Below are 17,484 nucleotides of genomic sequence, written 5' to 3' on the forward strand. Positions count from 1 at the left end.
TTTCAGAGGTTAGAAGGTCCACAAAGGCTTCCCAGCTGGGCTCTAAAAGCTGGAAGGCGAAGTGTGGGGTCTTTGCCTACTTGTCAGCACTCTGTATTTTCATCACGGAGCTCAAATGGGAGCAGACTCCATGGGGGCCCTGGTCCTGGGCAAACATGGACAGTTGGTCACCTAACCAACCATCCAGCCAAACATCAGAGCACAGTGACAGCCTCAGCCTAGTTCTGTCCCCAGCAAAAGACATTTCATAGGCTTTCATTCTCTCATAAGTTTTAGTTAATTTAGGTAGCTCCAAATACTTAGACCATTATGGTTTCAAGATCAGAAATCTAAGAGGAGTGTTTTCGTGACTAGGACTTTTAAAAATTAATGTTTCAATAGTTATTATCTTGAATGATTAGATAACTGGATATTTCTTCATATGTGGGGTATTTTTTTAAAAATAGCAAAATTATTCATTATATGATATTATGTCACCACCTGGTAAGATAGAGTGACATGTTATTTTGAGGAGAGTTTCATGAAAGCAGTCTCTAAGGAGAGAGAGGAAAGTTATACAGAGGTGTTTTAAAGAAACAAAGTTTTGTGTTCAGGATAATCAACCCTTAGCTGTGCTTCATAATAAAATACTGTGCAATCCAATATGTTTAAGGGCTGAAGAGATGCCTTACTGTGAGGGTGAATGCTTTCCCATGCACATGGTCCAAGTTCAGGTCTAGGCAGCACATGGGAGGTGCATGGCAACAGGGGAAGCTCTGATACTGTGGTCTCTCTCTCTCTCTCTCTCTCTCTTAATGAACAAAGAAAGACAACCCAGGAGTAGTGAAAATATTCATATTTTCATATGAAATATGACCCTGGCTTCACAAAAACAAACACACTTGAGAAATACAGTATGTGGGACCAGGAGGTAGCACACCTGGTTGAGTGCACACATTATAGTGTACAAGGACCCAGATTCAATGCGCTGGTCCCCACCAGCATGGGGAAATCTTCACAAGTAGTGGAGCAGTGCTGTTTGTGTCTCTCTCTCTTTCTCTCCCTATCTCCTCCTTCCCTCTCAATTTCTCTGTCTCTGTGCAAAGTAGAAAAATAAATAATATAGATATAGATGTATATTTTAAAAAGAAGTACAGCATATGTTATTATTCATACTCTATTATGGGGTCTGACTTGGGGCCAGATCATATCCTTCCCCACTCCCACCCCCACCACCAGCTCCTTTCAATATAGAGAGAAAACAGGAAATTAGGGTTCAAAGTTTTTGATTTGTTTTTTCCCCCCCATCAGCATTGTTTCTAGGTCTCTGTGTTTTCATGATTCTTCTACTCCTGGGTTCTTTTTTCTTTTTTAATAGAGGGGAAAAGAGAGACAAACACACCCCAGCACTGTTCCACTGCTTCTGAGGCAGACCCCTCCTACCCAGCATGTGCTCCCGTATGGTAACCAGAGACTGGAACCCAGGTCTCTGCACATGGTAAAGTGTGCATTCTACCAAGTGAGCTATCTCTAGCTCTAGGGATCAAATATTTTAAATGTAGAACATTACACACAAATTATAGCTGAGGAAGGAAAAAAAAAACATTTGAGGATCAATGTTAATCACATGCCATTGGTTTAGTTGTGTAAGTTTCATGTTACTTCATTTTATTCTGAAAATAGTCTTAAGAGGTAGGAATTAGCATCTCTTTTCACAAGAGAGAAGCAATGAGGCCTGAAGAGGTTAGTGACTTGCAGAGGGTCACAAAATAACAAGAGACACCCTTGGGCACTGCCCCATAGCCATGTCCAGGGCTCTTCCATGGGGCATCCTGCTCTTCTGCAGAGAAGGTGGTCAGTGGTGCAGCTTCAGAATCGCTAAGGAGTGAACATGAGCTCCTCAGTGCACAAGAACATTTCTCCTGGAGAGTTAGACCCCAGGATGGTAGCCACATTCTCTAAGAAGGCGGGCCGATGTGGGTGCGTATACACATTTCCAGTCACCTGACTAGTCAAATCCTCAACTGGAACCTCCCCTCAAGGGCTCTCTTTTAGACATTGGGAAAAGATACTTCTTCCCAGTTGTCCTTGAATTTTTCCCCCTGCTCCTTCTGCTCTCCCATGTCCATTCTGGAGTGACTCTGTCAGCTGTCCACCCTGGCGGTGTCACTGTCCTGACCACTCCATTCACTTTTATATCTAGGAGGCCCACCTCTGTTTCCAGGTGTTTATTCCAGTTGCTCCAGGTAGGCAGACATGGGGGAATGTGGGGCGGGGGGGGGGGGGACTCAATTCCTATTCTCCAGCCTTTGCTCAAAAAAAAAGCTAAGTCTTGACTTCTGGGATATGAGGCAATGCAGAAGGGCCAAACTGCACAAGCCCTTGGGTTCTCACCCTGGCTCCTGGCCCCATCTCCATCCCACCCTCCACTGAGCCATCCTCCAGGCTATGGTTTGTCTTTGCTGGGCCATAGGACGTTCTTTCTTCCCAGGAAGTAATTAGCACACCCACCCCAGGGGGGCTGTTGATCCTGCTTTTCTCTGAGCATGCTATCTTTTCTAACGGTCTCTAGAGATTCCTCAGACCCCAGTGGGAGTGCAAGTTGGACCCAGGAGTACAGACTAGGAGAAAGAACTGAGTTTAGTCTCTGCTCACTATCTAGGGATAGGCTGGGTCACCAGATGAAGGGTAGCTTCATCCAGGTCACTGAATTCCTGGAGGAGCCAGACAGCAGGCAGCAGCAGTGGAGTGTGGGTTCTGCTGCCTCCTAGGACTTGAGGGACAAACAGCTCACCCATAGGACACATGATCTGAGGGGACACTTCTGTGAACCCCTAGAGCTTATATCATATTTCCTCCCCATCAGTGCCTGTGGGCCATTGACAGGCTCTGGGACTCTGCATTCTGAGCACATGTGATGCTTGAGGGGAACAAAAGGGAGCTAAGGACACAGGTCTGAGGTAGGGAAAGGACAGTCTTAATTGCCCAACCTCCCCTCTCCTCAGCTTAACAGTAAAGGCTCCTTAGGTCCACAGGAGCTGAGGTTCTCTGTAGACAGCACCATCTAGCTTCTCTGTCACCCAGCTGGGGCCCCAGGGTCTGTGGCTCTGAGCAGAACCTCATGGGTGGCTCTCCCTGGAATTGCCCAGCCCCTCTGCTCTGGGCCCCACCCCAGGTCCTGGCAACCCAGGAGGGCTGCACAGGGGATGCACAGCTTTGGTTCCAGGAGGGCCTTGAGCATTGCACAAGTTCTCGACCCCAATCTGGCTCCAGTCCAGACAGGCCCCAATCTTTACTCCTCTGGCTTCCTGGGGTCCCTGCTGGTGTCCCTTCAGCTCCCACTGCCTTAGTTAAGTGTCTTCAGAGCAAACAAATTTCCATGGAGGCTGTGGTCTTCCAGGTGGTTCTTTCCAAGTCCTGACAGGGACCCTGCAAATATTGTAACCTATGAGGAGAGGGGAGAGGTAAGGAAAAGTCAGCTTCTTTCTCTCACTACCCATGAGCTATTGGTCCCATCCTAGCCTCTCTTCCCCCTCTGATGTTCACTTTTGGTCAGGTTATCACCCAGAGGGCTCTGCTGTGCTGTCCCTGACTGTTCACCCCCATCCCTCACCTAGGTGCCTCATGATCCTCCCAACTGGACATACCCCACAAAGACCTTTTTCTGCTAGGTTTTTGGGAAGTGTATCAAAGCCCTTTTGCTCTTTCCTTCAGAAGATGGAAGCACACTCACTACTTACTTCCCATGTGTCTCTTCTTCCAGAACCCATAGACTACAATCAGCATCAGAGGCACTGGGAGCAAGGTCAGCATAGCCATGAGCACAGTGGCATAAGAATCCTGGTTCCTGGGGAGACAGAACAAAGCAGGAAAGGGTAAGTGCTAAGTCCGCTCCCCTGACCCAACTCGGGTCTCCTCAACATCTGAGTTGGACCAGAAGAAATCCCAACCATCTTTGAGGAAAAAGATGGCCTCTTTTGCATAGGGACCAGCTAGGGGGCAGACCAGAATTCAGGTGAGAAAGTTTCCTGGCAGAGGGGACAATCTCTCCACATTAGGTCTTCTCCTCTGTTATGTCCTCAAGTGGACTCATCACTGGGAAATTGTAAAGAGTTCCCCATTTGTGATGGGAGAGACCAAGCATCCTGTTCTCCTCACAGTGAGCAAAGCTGACTCTTCCCATTTCTCTCCTCTATAACTTAGGCTGTGTGTACTCCACCTGGAGTACATGTCTCACTTGCATGCATAGGTCATCAGCATCTCCCTTGAATTTATATTTATTGATTGATTTCTACCAGAGAACTACTTAGCTCTGGCTAATAATGATGTAGGGGACTGAACCTAGGATGTTGGAGCCTCAGGCACAAGAGTCTTTTTGTATTACCGTTATGCTATCTCCTTCACAAGCATTTTTTTCACCTGAGATATCTCATGTTACTGGTGCCCTTTATGCCACTTGTGGTGGGGGCAGCCTTGTACAGAGAGGGTGGGTGTATAAATACCCCAACTCCCTTGCTCTTCAGGTAGCTATTTGACAGAACCCCAGAGCTCCCCAGGTGGAATTGAGCTCTTGCTGCCCACAGAGGTTACCACCTCAATTAAGTACTCTGTTAACTTCCTTCTCTCCTGTGTCCCATAGAATAAAGCTCTTTCCAGTTCCAAATCAGATATAAATCCTTGTCTCAGGGTCTGTTGCAGTAGGATCCTGAAGTAAATTATTCTCCATTTCCAACTTCCTGCTCCTAAACTTTAATCATGTCTTCCTGTCTCTTCCTCCTGTCTCCTCTCCTCCTATAGACCCTTATGTTGACTCATTCCCTACCCTCTGATTCCCACTGTCATGGTTTATGTCTCATCTACATGCCAGCTTCTAGTTTCCTACCTTCCATTCAGCTCACTAGATTGAATTCCTAGGGGGTAGGGGAGATATTGTCCACCACAGTATCTGTACTTTGCAGTCAGCTCAGATACCAAGAAATGCTGCCATATCTGACAAAGTGCCATTCTACCCTGAAGCTCAGGGTATCTACCTGGTGGGGGCTAGTTTGTTGAGTAGAGACCTGCTGGTATGGCACATTCCTGTGGTGGTGGATCCGGCTTGGCTGGAGGTGGGTGGCAGACTAATGCTGCTGTGAGTTGCAGTCACTGTTTGGGGCTCTGCAGTCCTCTGGGGTCCTGTGATGGAGGATCTGGTGGTGCTGAAGCTAGAGCCTGCCACTGAACTCAGTCTGATGGTCCCGGAAGCAGTAGAGGACAAAGTAAGGAGTTCAGGAGTAAACATCAGCTCCGTGGTGGTTAAAGGACTGGAGGTGGGGACTTGGACACTCGTGATGATGATGTCATTCTTTAGGATGCTGGTCTGAAGTTCTAGAGAAGTGGTTCTCTTGGTTGTGGGGGCTGAGGGTTCAGAGAAAAAACATTAGAATGACTTGAAGGCTTCAATGCCGAGAGCAGGTCCCAACAGCTCCACACCTATTTGGATACTGGGGTGGAGCCTACATTAGTGTTCCCTCACCTTGACCTTGAGTCTAGGATTCCACTTTGCTGAGAGACAGGTCTGTAATATTGATTCAGGAGCAACAGAGGAGGGCAATGTAATTGAGTTAGGCATTGGGGGAGGTTGGGTCACTAATTCTATCATCATTGACTATTTTTTCCACTTCTCTTGCTGACTTCCTCATCTTTCCTATCTTGTAAATGTGAGAGGACATTTAGGCTTAGTTTTGATCCTTCTCTCCATTTCCTACACCCCACGGGAGAGCTTTTCTATGCCCTCCATGTTTATCACCTTTAGTGAGATATAATTCACATGACATATGGCACACCCATTTATATCATCCAAATCAGTGGCAGTTAATGTATTCAGATGCCATTTAATGTTAATGCCAGTAGGGCACCAAAGTAAAAACCCTGTGGTGAGGGGTAGATATGTAGCTTCCTGGGCCAGTGGGGGGTGGGAGTGGGTGGGAGGGATGGGTCACAGTCTTTTGGTGGTGGGAATGGTGTTTATGTACACTCCTAGCAAAATGTAGACATATAAATCAGTAGTTAATTAATATGAGAGGGGGAAAATCAGTTGTATGTCTCAAAGTTTCTCAGAACACAAACTGAATCTGTTTAATATATAGGCTGTGTATTTGATATGCAGACTCTCTCAAAAGCCTAGACCAAGTAGATTAGAAGCATCCAATAGCACAGCTATATACAAGATACTGGATACTGAACAGCAAACCCTAACAAAAGGACTCTTCAAAGTTAACCCAATTACCAAATAATGTGATGATAACATTAACTATCCATTGTCTTTTTGAACCCTAAGACAGCAGGAACCTCACATCTCCACTATAGAGCCCCTACTTCCCCCAGTCCTGGAACCCTTGGGTAGGACCCACTTTCCCATATGCCTCTCCCAATCCATACCAAATAATATTGCATCCGCCGATCACAACCTAACCAACGCAATGATTGCCACCTCAACATGCTTCACCTCAGACTGTGTCCAGAGACTTCACATGTGGAATGACAACCCTTCAGCTTCATTACTCGGGTGAGACCTTTCCTTTTATAGTACACTCTAATTTCATCTCAGGTGGTTCACTTTCTAACAAAGTCCCATAACCTAGATATACACCAGTTTCTGTGAGAGAGAGTATATGTTCACACGTATCCATAAACTACTGCAAAATATATACCTGAAAGCAAAAGTACACTAGAGTTTGCAGTGAGTACCTCCCTAACACTTCCTCTCCACTATTCCAAGCTTTGGGTCCATGATTGCTCAACAATTTGTTTGGCTTTGTATGTTAACTCTCTTTTCAATCACCAGGTTCCAGATGCCACCAGGATGCTAGCCAGGCTTCCCTGGATTGAAGACCAATGTGTCCTGGAGCTCAGCTTCCCCAGAGACACACCCTACTAGGGAAAGAGAGAGGCAGACTGGGAGTATGGACCGACCAGTCAATGCCCATGTTCAGCGGGGAAGCAATTACAGAAGCCAGACCTTCTACCTTCTGCAACCCTCAATGACCCTGGGTCCATGCTCCCAGAGGGATAGAGAATGGGAAAGCTATCAGGGGAGGGGTGGAATATGGAGATTGGGTGGTGGGAATTGTGTGGAGTTGTACCCCTCCTACCCTATGGTTTTGTTAATTAATCCTTTCTTAAATTAAAAAAAATTAAAAAAAAAAAGTTAATGTATTTAGATGCCAGTTAATGTTAATGCCAGTTCTTAGCAACATCGCCCAGCCAGATATTCGTCGGGATGTGGCATCATCTAAGTTCATTTCCCACGTCTACGCTCGACCGGACCTGCCAATATATGCCCACCCTGTCCAACGCTTGACGTCTCGTCATCTAATCTGGTCCCCTACGCCTACACTGAACTTCTCTGTTCCAGACTCTTGGAAGCAGAGTTGGCAGTCAGCTGAAGTAAAGAACAAACACCTCTTCACAAACCCCTGCAAACGTCAACCTGGCTTTGACCTAGCACGTTATGACTGGGCCCTCCTCAATCGCTATCGAACAGGCCATGGCCGGTGCGCTGCTATGTTCCATCGCTGGGGAGCCAGAGACGACCAGAACTGCCCCTGCAGCTACAGACAGACTATGACCCACATAGTCAATGTTTGCCACCTCTCCAGATTCAAAGGAGGTCTTGAAACTTTACATCAGGCTCAACCTGACGCTGCTGAATGGCTACGGAAGAAGGGCAAACGCTAGAAGAAGAAGAATGTATTCAGAGTTGAATCACAGTCATTTCAGAATGAACTACTCATCTTAAAAAGAAACTCCTTACCCTCCAGATAACCAGGACCTTCTGCCTTCCTTTCTTTCCCCCCAAGCCCTAAGAAACCACTACTCTGTCTTAGATTTTTCTAATGTCCTTGACTCTAAGGTATCTCTACAGAGACACTTTCAAATCTACCCCCAAATCTGATCTCTTACTGGGGCTCATGACACACCAATTACCTGCTTCATTTTTCTACTTGGGGAAGAACATTCTCTAAACTTTACATGACAAAATACATCTCTTTATTGTTTTCCTCCAAAGCATCTGCTCTTTCAGAAGTATCCAACCAATAAATAAATCATTCATTTCCCTGGTGAAATAGGAAACCCTGGACTCATCCTTTACTTCTCCCTTTTACTCATCTCCACATGAGCAATCCTGCCTTACCTCCAAAATGTTCAGGTTAGGCAGTGAGTCTCAACATCACAGATTTGAGCAACAGTTCTCTCTGCCTCCAGGGTCCATATCCCAGTCCAGGACACTGTTGTCCCAAGAGATTTCTCACTGTGGTTTCTCTGTTCTCTCAATCTTCCACAATCCATCCTCCATGCAGCAGACATTATAAGCTTAAATATACATGACAGTATGACCCCCTAAATGCTCCAATAGCTTCTCATTGCACCCAGAGTGAAACTCACATCATAGATTTTGGGCTGCTGTTGGACTCTCCAACATCATCTCCTATCACTCTGCCCCAGTCAGTATGAACACAGGTCTGTATCATAGAGGCCAGGCCTACCTCCCCCTTAACTCAGGGCCTTTACACCTGCCTTTTTATCCACATGGAAAGTCACTGAGCAGAAGGTAGATAGCATAATGGTTATACAAAGAAACTCTTGTGCCTGAAGCTCCAAAGTCCCAGGTTCAATGCCCTGCACCACATTAAGCCAGAGCTGATCAGTACTCTGGGGTGTGGAGGCAAGAAGTTCCATGAGCAGTAGAGTGGTGCTGCAGTGTCACTCCTTCTCTCCTCTCCCCCACCCCCACCTTCCTCTGTCTCTCACTCTCTATCTAAAAGTAAAAAATGATTGCAAGGAGGGATCAGTGGAGTCGCGTAGGTACCCGAGTCCCATTGATAGATAGCCTTGGGAGCAAAAGAGAAAGATAAAAGAAAACAATTCATTGGAGCTGGGAGCTTCTGATATTTGGGGACCAGAGATCTCCCTGAGCAGATCTGTAGATTACATCTTTCAGTCAAATTGAAATGTGAAGTCTTCCAAGGACTTTCTTTTTTAAAAAAATATATTTATTTATTTTCTCTTTGGTTGCCCTTTTTTTTTTAATCATTGTGGTAGTTATTGTTGTTGTTATTGATGTCATCATTGTTGGATAGGACAGAGAGAAATGGAGAGAGGAGGGGAAGACAGAGAGGGGGAGAGAAAGATAGACACCTGCAGACCTGCTTCACCGCCTGTGAAGCGACCCCCCCCTGCAGGTGAGGAGCTGGGGGCTTGAACCAGGATCCTTCCAGCAGTCCTTGCGCTTTGCGCCACGTGTGCTTAACCCACTGCGCTACCGCCAGACTCCCTCTTTCTTTCTTTCTTTCTTTCTTTCTTTCTTTCTTTCTTTCTTTCTTTCTTTCTTTCCTTCCTTCCTTTCTTCTTCTTCTTCTTCTTCTTCTTCTTCTTCTTCTTCTTCTTCTTCTTCTTCTTCTTCTTCTTCTTCTTCTTTTTTTTTTGCTCACCGCTGTGTTTTCAGAGCCTAGAATAGTAATAGTGTCTAGCACCTAATATATACTTAATGAATATATACTGAACGAACAGCCCAAAGCACAGAGTACTGAATGCTAATCATATCTCTATTTCTGCAACTCTGGGCAAGTTCAAAGCCACATAGGGCTTTTTAGACCTCTGTGGTTTTTTTTGTTTTTTTTTTAATCTATGAAAGTAGGGGCCAGGTAGTAGTCCACATAGTGAAGCACTCATATTACCATGTGCAAGGGCCCAGGATCAAGCTCCTGCTCCCCACTGGCAGGATGAATGTTTCATGAATGGTGCTTTTTTTTCTCTCTCTCTGTCTACCCTCCCCATTTGATTTATCTCTGTCATATGAAATAAAAATAAAGGAAAATGTGGCGCAAAGCACAAGGACTGGCTTAAAGATCCAGGTTCGAGCCCTGGCTCCCCACCTGCAGGGGAGTCACCTCACAAGCAGTGAAGCAGGTCTGCAGATGTCTATCTTTCTCTCCTCCTCTCTGTCTCCCCCCTCCTCTCTCCATTTCTCTCTGTCCTATCCAACAACAATGACAACAATAATAACTACAACAATAAGACAACACGGGCAACAAAAGGGAATAAAAAAATAAATATTAAAAAAAGAAAAGCTTTAAAAAATAAAGGGAAAAATAATCACCAGAAGCAGTGAATTTGTAGTGCAGGAACCAAACCCAGCAATGAAAAAAAGAGAGAGAGGGAGAGAGAGAGGAAGAAGAAAGGGAAAAGGATGAGAAAGAAAGCTGAGAGAGGGAGAGAAGAAGAAGACAAAGGAGGAGGAGGAGAAAGGAATAAAAGGTTTTTAAAATAATAATAATAATAATAATAATAATATCCATGTATATACCTGCCAAGGAATTCTAAGAATCCTCTGTAATGACTTGCCCATGGCTGGATGGCTATTCTTATCATTACTGATGTCAGGGGGGAACAGAATAGGGAGGACACCACCCACTTGCATCCCAGAGACCCCAGAAGGCCAGCTTACCTGCAGACACTTCCAGCCAGAAACCCATCAGAGGGTAGAGGGTGCCTGAAATGTTGCGCATGCACCAGTACTTGCCAGAGTCCTGGAGCATTAGTGCTGCCATAGTGATGTTGACTACTTTGGCCTTGATGTCTTCCTGCAGCAGGTAACGAGGTTCTGGTGCCCAGACCCGGGTGAATCCAGACTCGCACTTTCTCCTCCTGACTTTGCACCAGATTTTGTCTCCGAAGTGGTTTTTGCGGTGTTTGAAGTTGCACTGCACAGTCAGAGTCTCCCCTTCAAAGTGCCGCACTTTGGAATACACTTGCTCTGTAGGGATACCTGGGGAAATGTGACTTGCTGAGCAAAGGTTAGAGGGGGAAGGAGAGAAGGATGAGACGGAAGCATCTTAAAACTCAAAGTCTATGGTGAAAGGAGAGGTGGTGGATATTGTCCTACTATTATGACTTACAGATTGGATGAGAACTACAATTCTAATCTGAGGTTTGAGTTGAAGACACTATGCCCATTAGACTGCAGGGGCTCTCCTCAGTGTGGTGGGGAGTTGCACAGCTCCTGTGGCTAGCTCCTGATTTGAGGAGGGAGACACAGGCCCCTGCCTTAGGGAGCTCCCAGACTGATGGAGAAGACACTAGTCCTGAGCCCTGGAGGAATCCTAGAAAGTTTAGTAAGATACAAAGCTTGGCCCTCAAGGAAATCCCAGTCTGAGCATGTAGACCCAGGCAATGTCCTCATGGAACGTCTACTGTAACCGAGAAACCTCAGCTCCAGTAGATAGAGTTCCTTTGTGGTACATTCTAGTCACAGGAGTAAATGCTAAGCCTCTTATCAGAGAGGCCCAGGTCTTACTTAATGAGACAAATGGGCAGACACAAACACAAGTCATTAAGTCATGAATTCCAAACAACTTATGTAAATGAGAAAAGTCTCTATCTGAAAACATTTAGAACCGTAATCTATTTTACACAGTCTATAAGCATTTATTAATGTCACACTGTCATAGTGTACTCTGGATAATATTTAATCTAAAAATAGTCTTTGTGGGAGTGGGGAGGTAGTGCAGTGGGTTAAGCTCAGGTGGTGCAAAGCGCAAGGACCAGCAGAAGGATCCCGGTTCGAGTCCCCGGCTCCCCACCTGCAAGGGAGTCGCTTCAAAAGCGGTGAAGCAAGTCTGCAAGTGTCTATCTTTCTCTCCCTGTCTCTGTCTTCCCCTCCTCTCTCTATTTCTCTCTGTCCTATCCAACAACGACAACAACAATAATAACTACAACAATAAAACAACAAGGGCAACAAAAGGGAATAAGTAAATAAATAAATATTTAAAAAATAGTCTTTGCTAGTCAATGTCAAATTACTATCAATAAGAATTATTACTGGGGTGATGATGGGGGAAGGGGAGAAAATAATAAATAATTTATTTAAGGGAGCCAGGCAGTAGTGCAGCAGGTTAAGTGCACATGGCACAAAGCTCACGGACTGGAGTAAGGATCCTGGTTCAAGCCCACAGCTTCCCACCACAAGTGGTGAAGCAGGTCTACAGGTGTCTATCTATCTCTCCCTCTCTCTGTCTCTCCCTACTCTATCAATTTCTCTCTATCCTATCCAACAACAGCAATAACAATAATAACAACAGTAACAAGGGCAACAAAAATGGGGAAAAAAATGGCCTCCAGGAATAGTGGATTTGTAGTGCAGGCATTGAGCCCCAGCGATAACCCTGGAGGCAGAAAAAGAAAGAAAGAAAATTAATTAATTAATAATAATTAAAATTAATAATTAAATTAATATTTAATTATTAATTAATTTAAAATAATTAAAATATATTTTTTAAAAGAGTTGTTTTGAAAAAATGAAGGGGACAGATGGTGATGTACCAGTTGAGCATACATGTTACCATGTGAAAAGACTTGAGTTCAAATCTCCAGTCCCTACCTATAGTGGGGAAACCTCACATGTGATGAAGCAGTGCTGTAGGTGTCTCTCTTTTGTTGGTGAAAAGGTTGGTCAGAACAACACTGTATAGATACTTCAAGGAAGGCCTGTACAGTTCTTGTTTACAAGGTCCAAGAACCTCTTGCTCCACACATGTTCTATAGAAGTCATTGGCAGACCATCCACCACATTCAGCTTCACGGGGGTGGGGGGCGGGGGGTGGAGGAGACACAGTCTTTTGGCAAATGATATTTATGTACACTCCTATTAATTTGTAGTCATATAAATCACTAATTAATATGAGAGGGAAAAAAAAAAGAAATCATTGGCAAACAGATGAAGGTTACTCTGACCTCAAGTGCAGGCTACAGCTGGGTGAAGGGAAAGTCAACAAGAAGTTCTTGTTATGTCTTCACTGCTTCACTGAGTTGACTTTTGTGTTCATGTGCTAACATGTTTTGCTGTCTAAGCTAAACAATAAAGCCATTGTGATTGCTTCCCTATATAAGCTGAGCTCTGCAAAGAACAAAGCATCATATCATCTACCTGGTCCTTCTGTGCCCTGTCATTATTTTGTCCTCCTCTCAGGGACCATTTGGCTTTACCCAGGACCAGTCACTCTTTCTCTCTCCTCTTCCCTTATTTTTTTTTTCTAGCCTATCAAATAAAAAGAAAGGGAAAATAGAAAAAGGAAGGACCAGAATCACTACCGGGAGTTACAGACTCATTGTATAGACACTAAGTCCTAAAGATAACCTGGTGACAATAAAGTAAACAAACAAACAAATAGTCTGGTTATGTAAAGCCCATAGATTAAATATACCCACCCAACCTCACATATAAATTATGGAGTGCAAACAAGCTATTCATTGCCTAGTCACATAGGCAGCATCTATTTCTAGGCATAAGGTAGAGGCCAAGCACATCATAATCCATTCTGGTAGAGAAAAAGTAGAAGCAGGAAGTAGGGGCAGTGGATAATGGGCAGGAGGGAGAGGACACAGGTGGCTTCTTCCACCTCTCTGCTTGGCTTAATTTCATCACTTGTTCCTCAAATACCCCATAACCTTCTATACACACGTGCACACACATTTATCCTCAATAGGAAAAGGAAAAGATGGAGCACCATGATGCTACCACTACCTGGACATGATAGCCCAGAGCTGTCATGGACAAGGAAGGACCAGAATCTGAAACATTTGCCTCAGCTTCCAGCTCAGCTCACCACAGTTGAGCTGTGGATTAAGATAACACCTGCTCTGAGCATCATTTTGTCCCATGCAAACAAAACATAATGATCTGACTCAATTATCTGGAGGGTAGGAGGCTTGGAGGACCCCATCAAGAAACAGAGACACTCTTCTGTCCTGAGAGAGGAAGGAGTCTTTCTGGGAGAGGTACATAGGCAAGGCAACCTTGAAAAGGGACTCAGGGCACTGTATTCATCTGTGCCCACCTTCTACTCTCTCTCAGGCTGTGAGAATGGATTCTGTCAACCCCCACAAAGCCCAGAACTGAACAGGAAGTGGTAACTTGGTTGTCAGGGCAACAAGGAAGGCAGGACTGGGTGAGGCCCCTCAAAGAGCATTGGCACTTGTAGGGTAGAAGAGACTGTCAAGGTTTCCCCTCAGACAAGACCAGGTGCAGCTGCACTAGAGTTCTGAGAAAAAGCTCACACCGATGATGCAACAGTTCCTCTAAGAAACACCCAAAGCTTCTAACAGAGGCTGAGGAAAAGCTTTTTGTGTGAAGAAACTGAGTATCCTTGGTCAGAGGATGAAGGAGCCCTGGCAGATACAGAGGCCTGTGCAGGGGGGATCTAGGGCTTTCTTTATCTTACCTTGTGAAGCCTCACTTAGCCTAGGACCAGATAGTTGAATGAAAGTTTCTACTGGTCTCTGGTAAAAAGTCATTAAGTTTTGGTATGGATTGCCCATGTCCAGCAGAGTAGCAATTACAGAAGGCAGACCTTCCACTTTCTGTTTCCCATAAAGACCTTTCATTCATACTCCCAGAAGGATAGAGAATTGGGAAGCTTCCAATGGAGGGGTGGGATATGGAACTCTGGTGGTGAGAATTGTATGGATTTGTACCACTCTTACCCCACAATCTGAACAATCATTATTAAATCCCTAATAATAAAAATAAAAGAAAATAAATACATAAATAAAGAAAAAAAAGTTATTGAGTTTCCACTACCTCCTCCTCCTCCCACCACACAAACAGAAGACAAGATCACTGGGCAAGGAAAATCAAAGTGGGAGGGTCCAGGAAAAATTGATTCCTCCCCCCTAAGCAAGCCACCTTCCTCACCTGAGACTCGGCCCTGGAGCCACAGCAGCAGAAGCAGTGGGAACGTGGGGTCCATGGCTCCATCCAGGTGGGGGTCAATCATAAGCCAGCAGGAAGCCAGGATAGCCCGCTGATCCAACGTTATGGCCCAGGCCTGAATAGAGCACACCTCTCAGGTCAGCCAGGGAAGGACCTGGAGTTCTAAAAGTGCAGTTGTATATTTAAGGAATTGAGGAAGTTGTGGGACCTATTGTCACCATACCTCAGACACCCACAGGGCCTATAAGAGGGCAGCTCCGGTTGGCTGTTTCCGCCTGCCTTCTTCTTTGAAATTTGAGGCAGAAGTGGCTACTCCACCCAGCCTGGGGCTCCTGGCTACAGAGGCTCAGCAGGCTCCTGGCTGTCTCCTGGACTCTAGATCAACAGGGGCATTGTGGAATCTCTGGCAGGGGACCCAGGGATGGGTGATGAGAGGTTATTTTTTTTTAGACCTTGAGGTATAGTGCCCCCCCCCCCCCCCAATCCTCTGGGCTCACAGACCTAGAGATAGAAGGGTACGGTTCGGGAGGATAACTACTCTACCCTACATTTTCCACATAGACAGACTCACAACGAGGTTCTTGTACAATTCATTTGTTCATTCACTCATTCATCCATTCATTCTTCACACAGTGCTTCCACTCCACTGTCCTGTCTCTTTCTCCAACTCCTGGGTATTCAGAAATCACTCACACTCACACCTGCACTCACATGCACTTTTATTTTTGTCATACTTAGAACGACAGGTGAAAGATACAAATTCTAAGACTCAGAGCATGTGATTTGGCTTAGGGATGGGCTCTATGCTATCATGTATGCACACACACACATACACACATACACACACACACAGCCTCTCCTTTATACTATTTGCTACTCACATGTCTCCTTTCCTCTGTCCATCTCTCTGTCTGTGCTTTTATTTTTCTGTACTGGCCCACCAGCTCTCCCAGGACTCTAGTCCATCTGGGCAAGCTTGTTAAAGGACACCAGCATTCCCCTCCCTGGCCTCAGCTCAGGAACCACGCCCCCCTTCTGCCCCTAACTCTGGCCCCCAGGCAACACACAAGCAAGTCCACTCCACTTCCTCTCCCTCAACCCTATCTGCTCTGTACAGCTGCTGGGTTCCATGTGAAATGACCCAGCATTTGTCCCAAGACCCCACCCTTCACTAAGTCCCCAGGGCTAAGAATCAGAAGGCTAGACTTCTCACAGCCAGAAACTGTGTCATCTTCTCTTTTGGAGTGGAGAGCTAGGTGGACCCCATGACTACACGTGCTCCCCCTACTCACCTCTGCCAAATTTCTCCTTCTTAGATAATGACTCTGGGTAAAAGGTCTTCAAGTTTAGATGGCCATATTATTTTTTAAGATGGAGATAGAGAGACAGAAAATGAAGCACCAAAGCTTCCTTCCATGTGGTGAGGGCTGGGCTTAAACCTGGGTTGTGTACATGGCAAAACAGTGAATTATTCAAGTGAGCCATCCCACCTACCCTTAAGCCATAGACTTTTTTTATCTGATTTTTTAAAATTTGTATTTTTAGGGATTTAATAGTGATTGACAAGACTGTGAGATGAGTGGTGCAACCCACACATTTCCCACCATATCCCCCCCCCTCCACTAGAAGCTTCCCTATTCTTTATCTTTCTGGGAGTGTGGACCAAAGATCTTTCTTTATGGGGTGCAGAAGGTGGAAGGTCTGGCTTCTGTAACTGCTTCTCCACTGGACATGTGCTTTGGCAGGTCATTTTATACCCCCACTCTGTTTGTATCTCTCCCTATTGGGGTAGGGCTCTGGGGAGAAGGAGTTCTAGGACATATTGGTGAAGTCGTATGCCCAGGGAAGTCAGGTTGGCATCATGGTAACATCTACAATTTAGTAGCTGAAAAGCATTAAAGGTAAAAATATAGCAGGTGAGATTTGGGGTCTTCATGTTAGAAGAAGCTAGGAAATCTATTTTAGGTATATTCCAAAGGCCCATCACTTTACTGATTTTTGCCCGAGCCCAACAGTTAACATGCAGGTGAGCTGAAAATATTGTCTGGGAATAGTCTTAACCTGAACTTGAACTCCCAGATTCTGTTCCAAGGGAGTTTTACATTTGTTGAGCCCAAACCTTTATTTATTTAGCTTAGCAGTCATTCACTTTCCCTTCTCACAGTCTTATGTGCTATACTTGGTTGTAAGCATTGGGTATAGAGGCACGAGGCACATTTGTCATTTTAGATATTTTCTGCTCTCAATATTTTCTGCTTTTCTTATTCCAATACTTCTCTCTTGTCCTAAGATCTCTGAGTCTTAGAGGTTATCTCTTCTCCCAACACACAGTTTCCCTCCTTCTTTTCCTCCATCAAAACAGTCAACGGTTCAGAAGGGGGTGTGTGGGCGTCATTATCTCTTGTTGCAGTTTGTTTGCCTGGAATCAATGCTTTTGTTAAACCACTATAGTGTCTCCCCACACCACAGTGTGATCACTGTGATAGCAGCAGCCTTGACTTGGAGATAAGAGTTGAAACATCCTCATTTCATTGGGAAAGAAAGCAGAAACTGGGTTTAATGTCTAGAGGGAGAGTTTATCAAAATCTCTAAAAATGTGCATGTAGCATTTGGATTTTGAAATTGAGGCATGGGACTGGGGAGACAACATAATGGTTATACAAAAGGCATTTATAGGGACCAGGTGGTGGCGCACCCAGATGAGCACACATTACAACGCTTAAGGACCCAAGTTCAAGACCCCACTCCTCACC

At 45.2% G+C, this 17,484-nt stretch overlaps 1 protein-coding gene across 1 annotated transcript; it reads right to left on the minus strand.

Moving 5' to 3' along the window:
• Nucleotides 1–1,286: 1,286 nt before the first annotated feature.
• TREML2 (triggering receptor expressed on myeloid cells like 2) lies at nucleotides 1,287–14,876 on the minus strand. The gene is made up of 5 exons (XM_060189780.1): nucleotides 14,714–14,876; nucleotides 10,469–10,789; nucleotides 5,010–5,376; nucleotides 3,720–3,826; nucleotides 1,287–3,424 (listed from the first exon to the last, which is right to left on the minus strand). Exons 1-5 carry the CDS (start codon nucleotides 14,793–14,795, stop codon nucleotides 3,330–3,332), a joined length of 972 nt encoding a protein of 323 aa, XP_060045763.1. The 5' UTR covers nucleotides 14,796–14,876; the 3' UTR covers nucleotides 1,287–3,329.
• Nucleotides 14,877–17,484: the final 2,608 nt, after the last annotated feature.

The sequence above is a fragment of the Erinaceus europaeus genome, chromosome 4 (assembly GCF_950295315.1).
Source record: "Erinaceus europaeus chromosome 4, mEriEur2.1, whole genome shotgun sequence".
NCBI lineage: Eukaryota > Metazoa > Chordata > Mammalia > Eulipotyphla > Erinaceidae > Erinaceus > Erinaceus europaeus.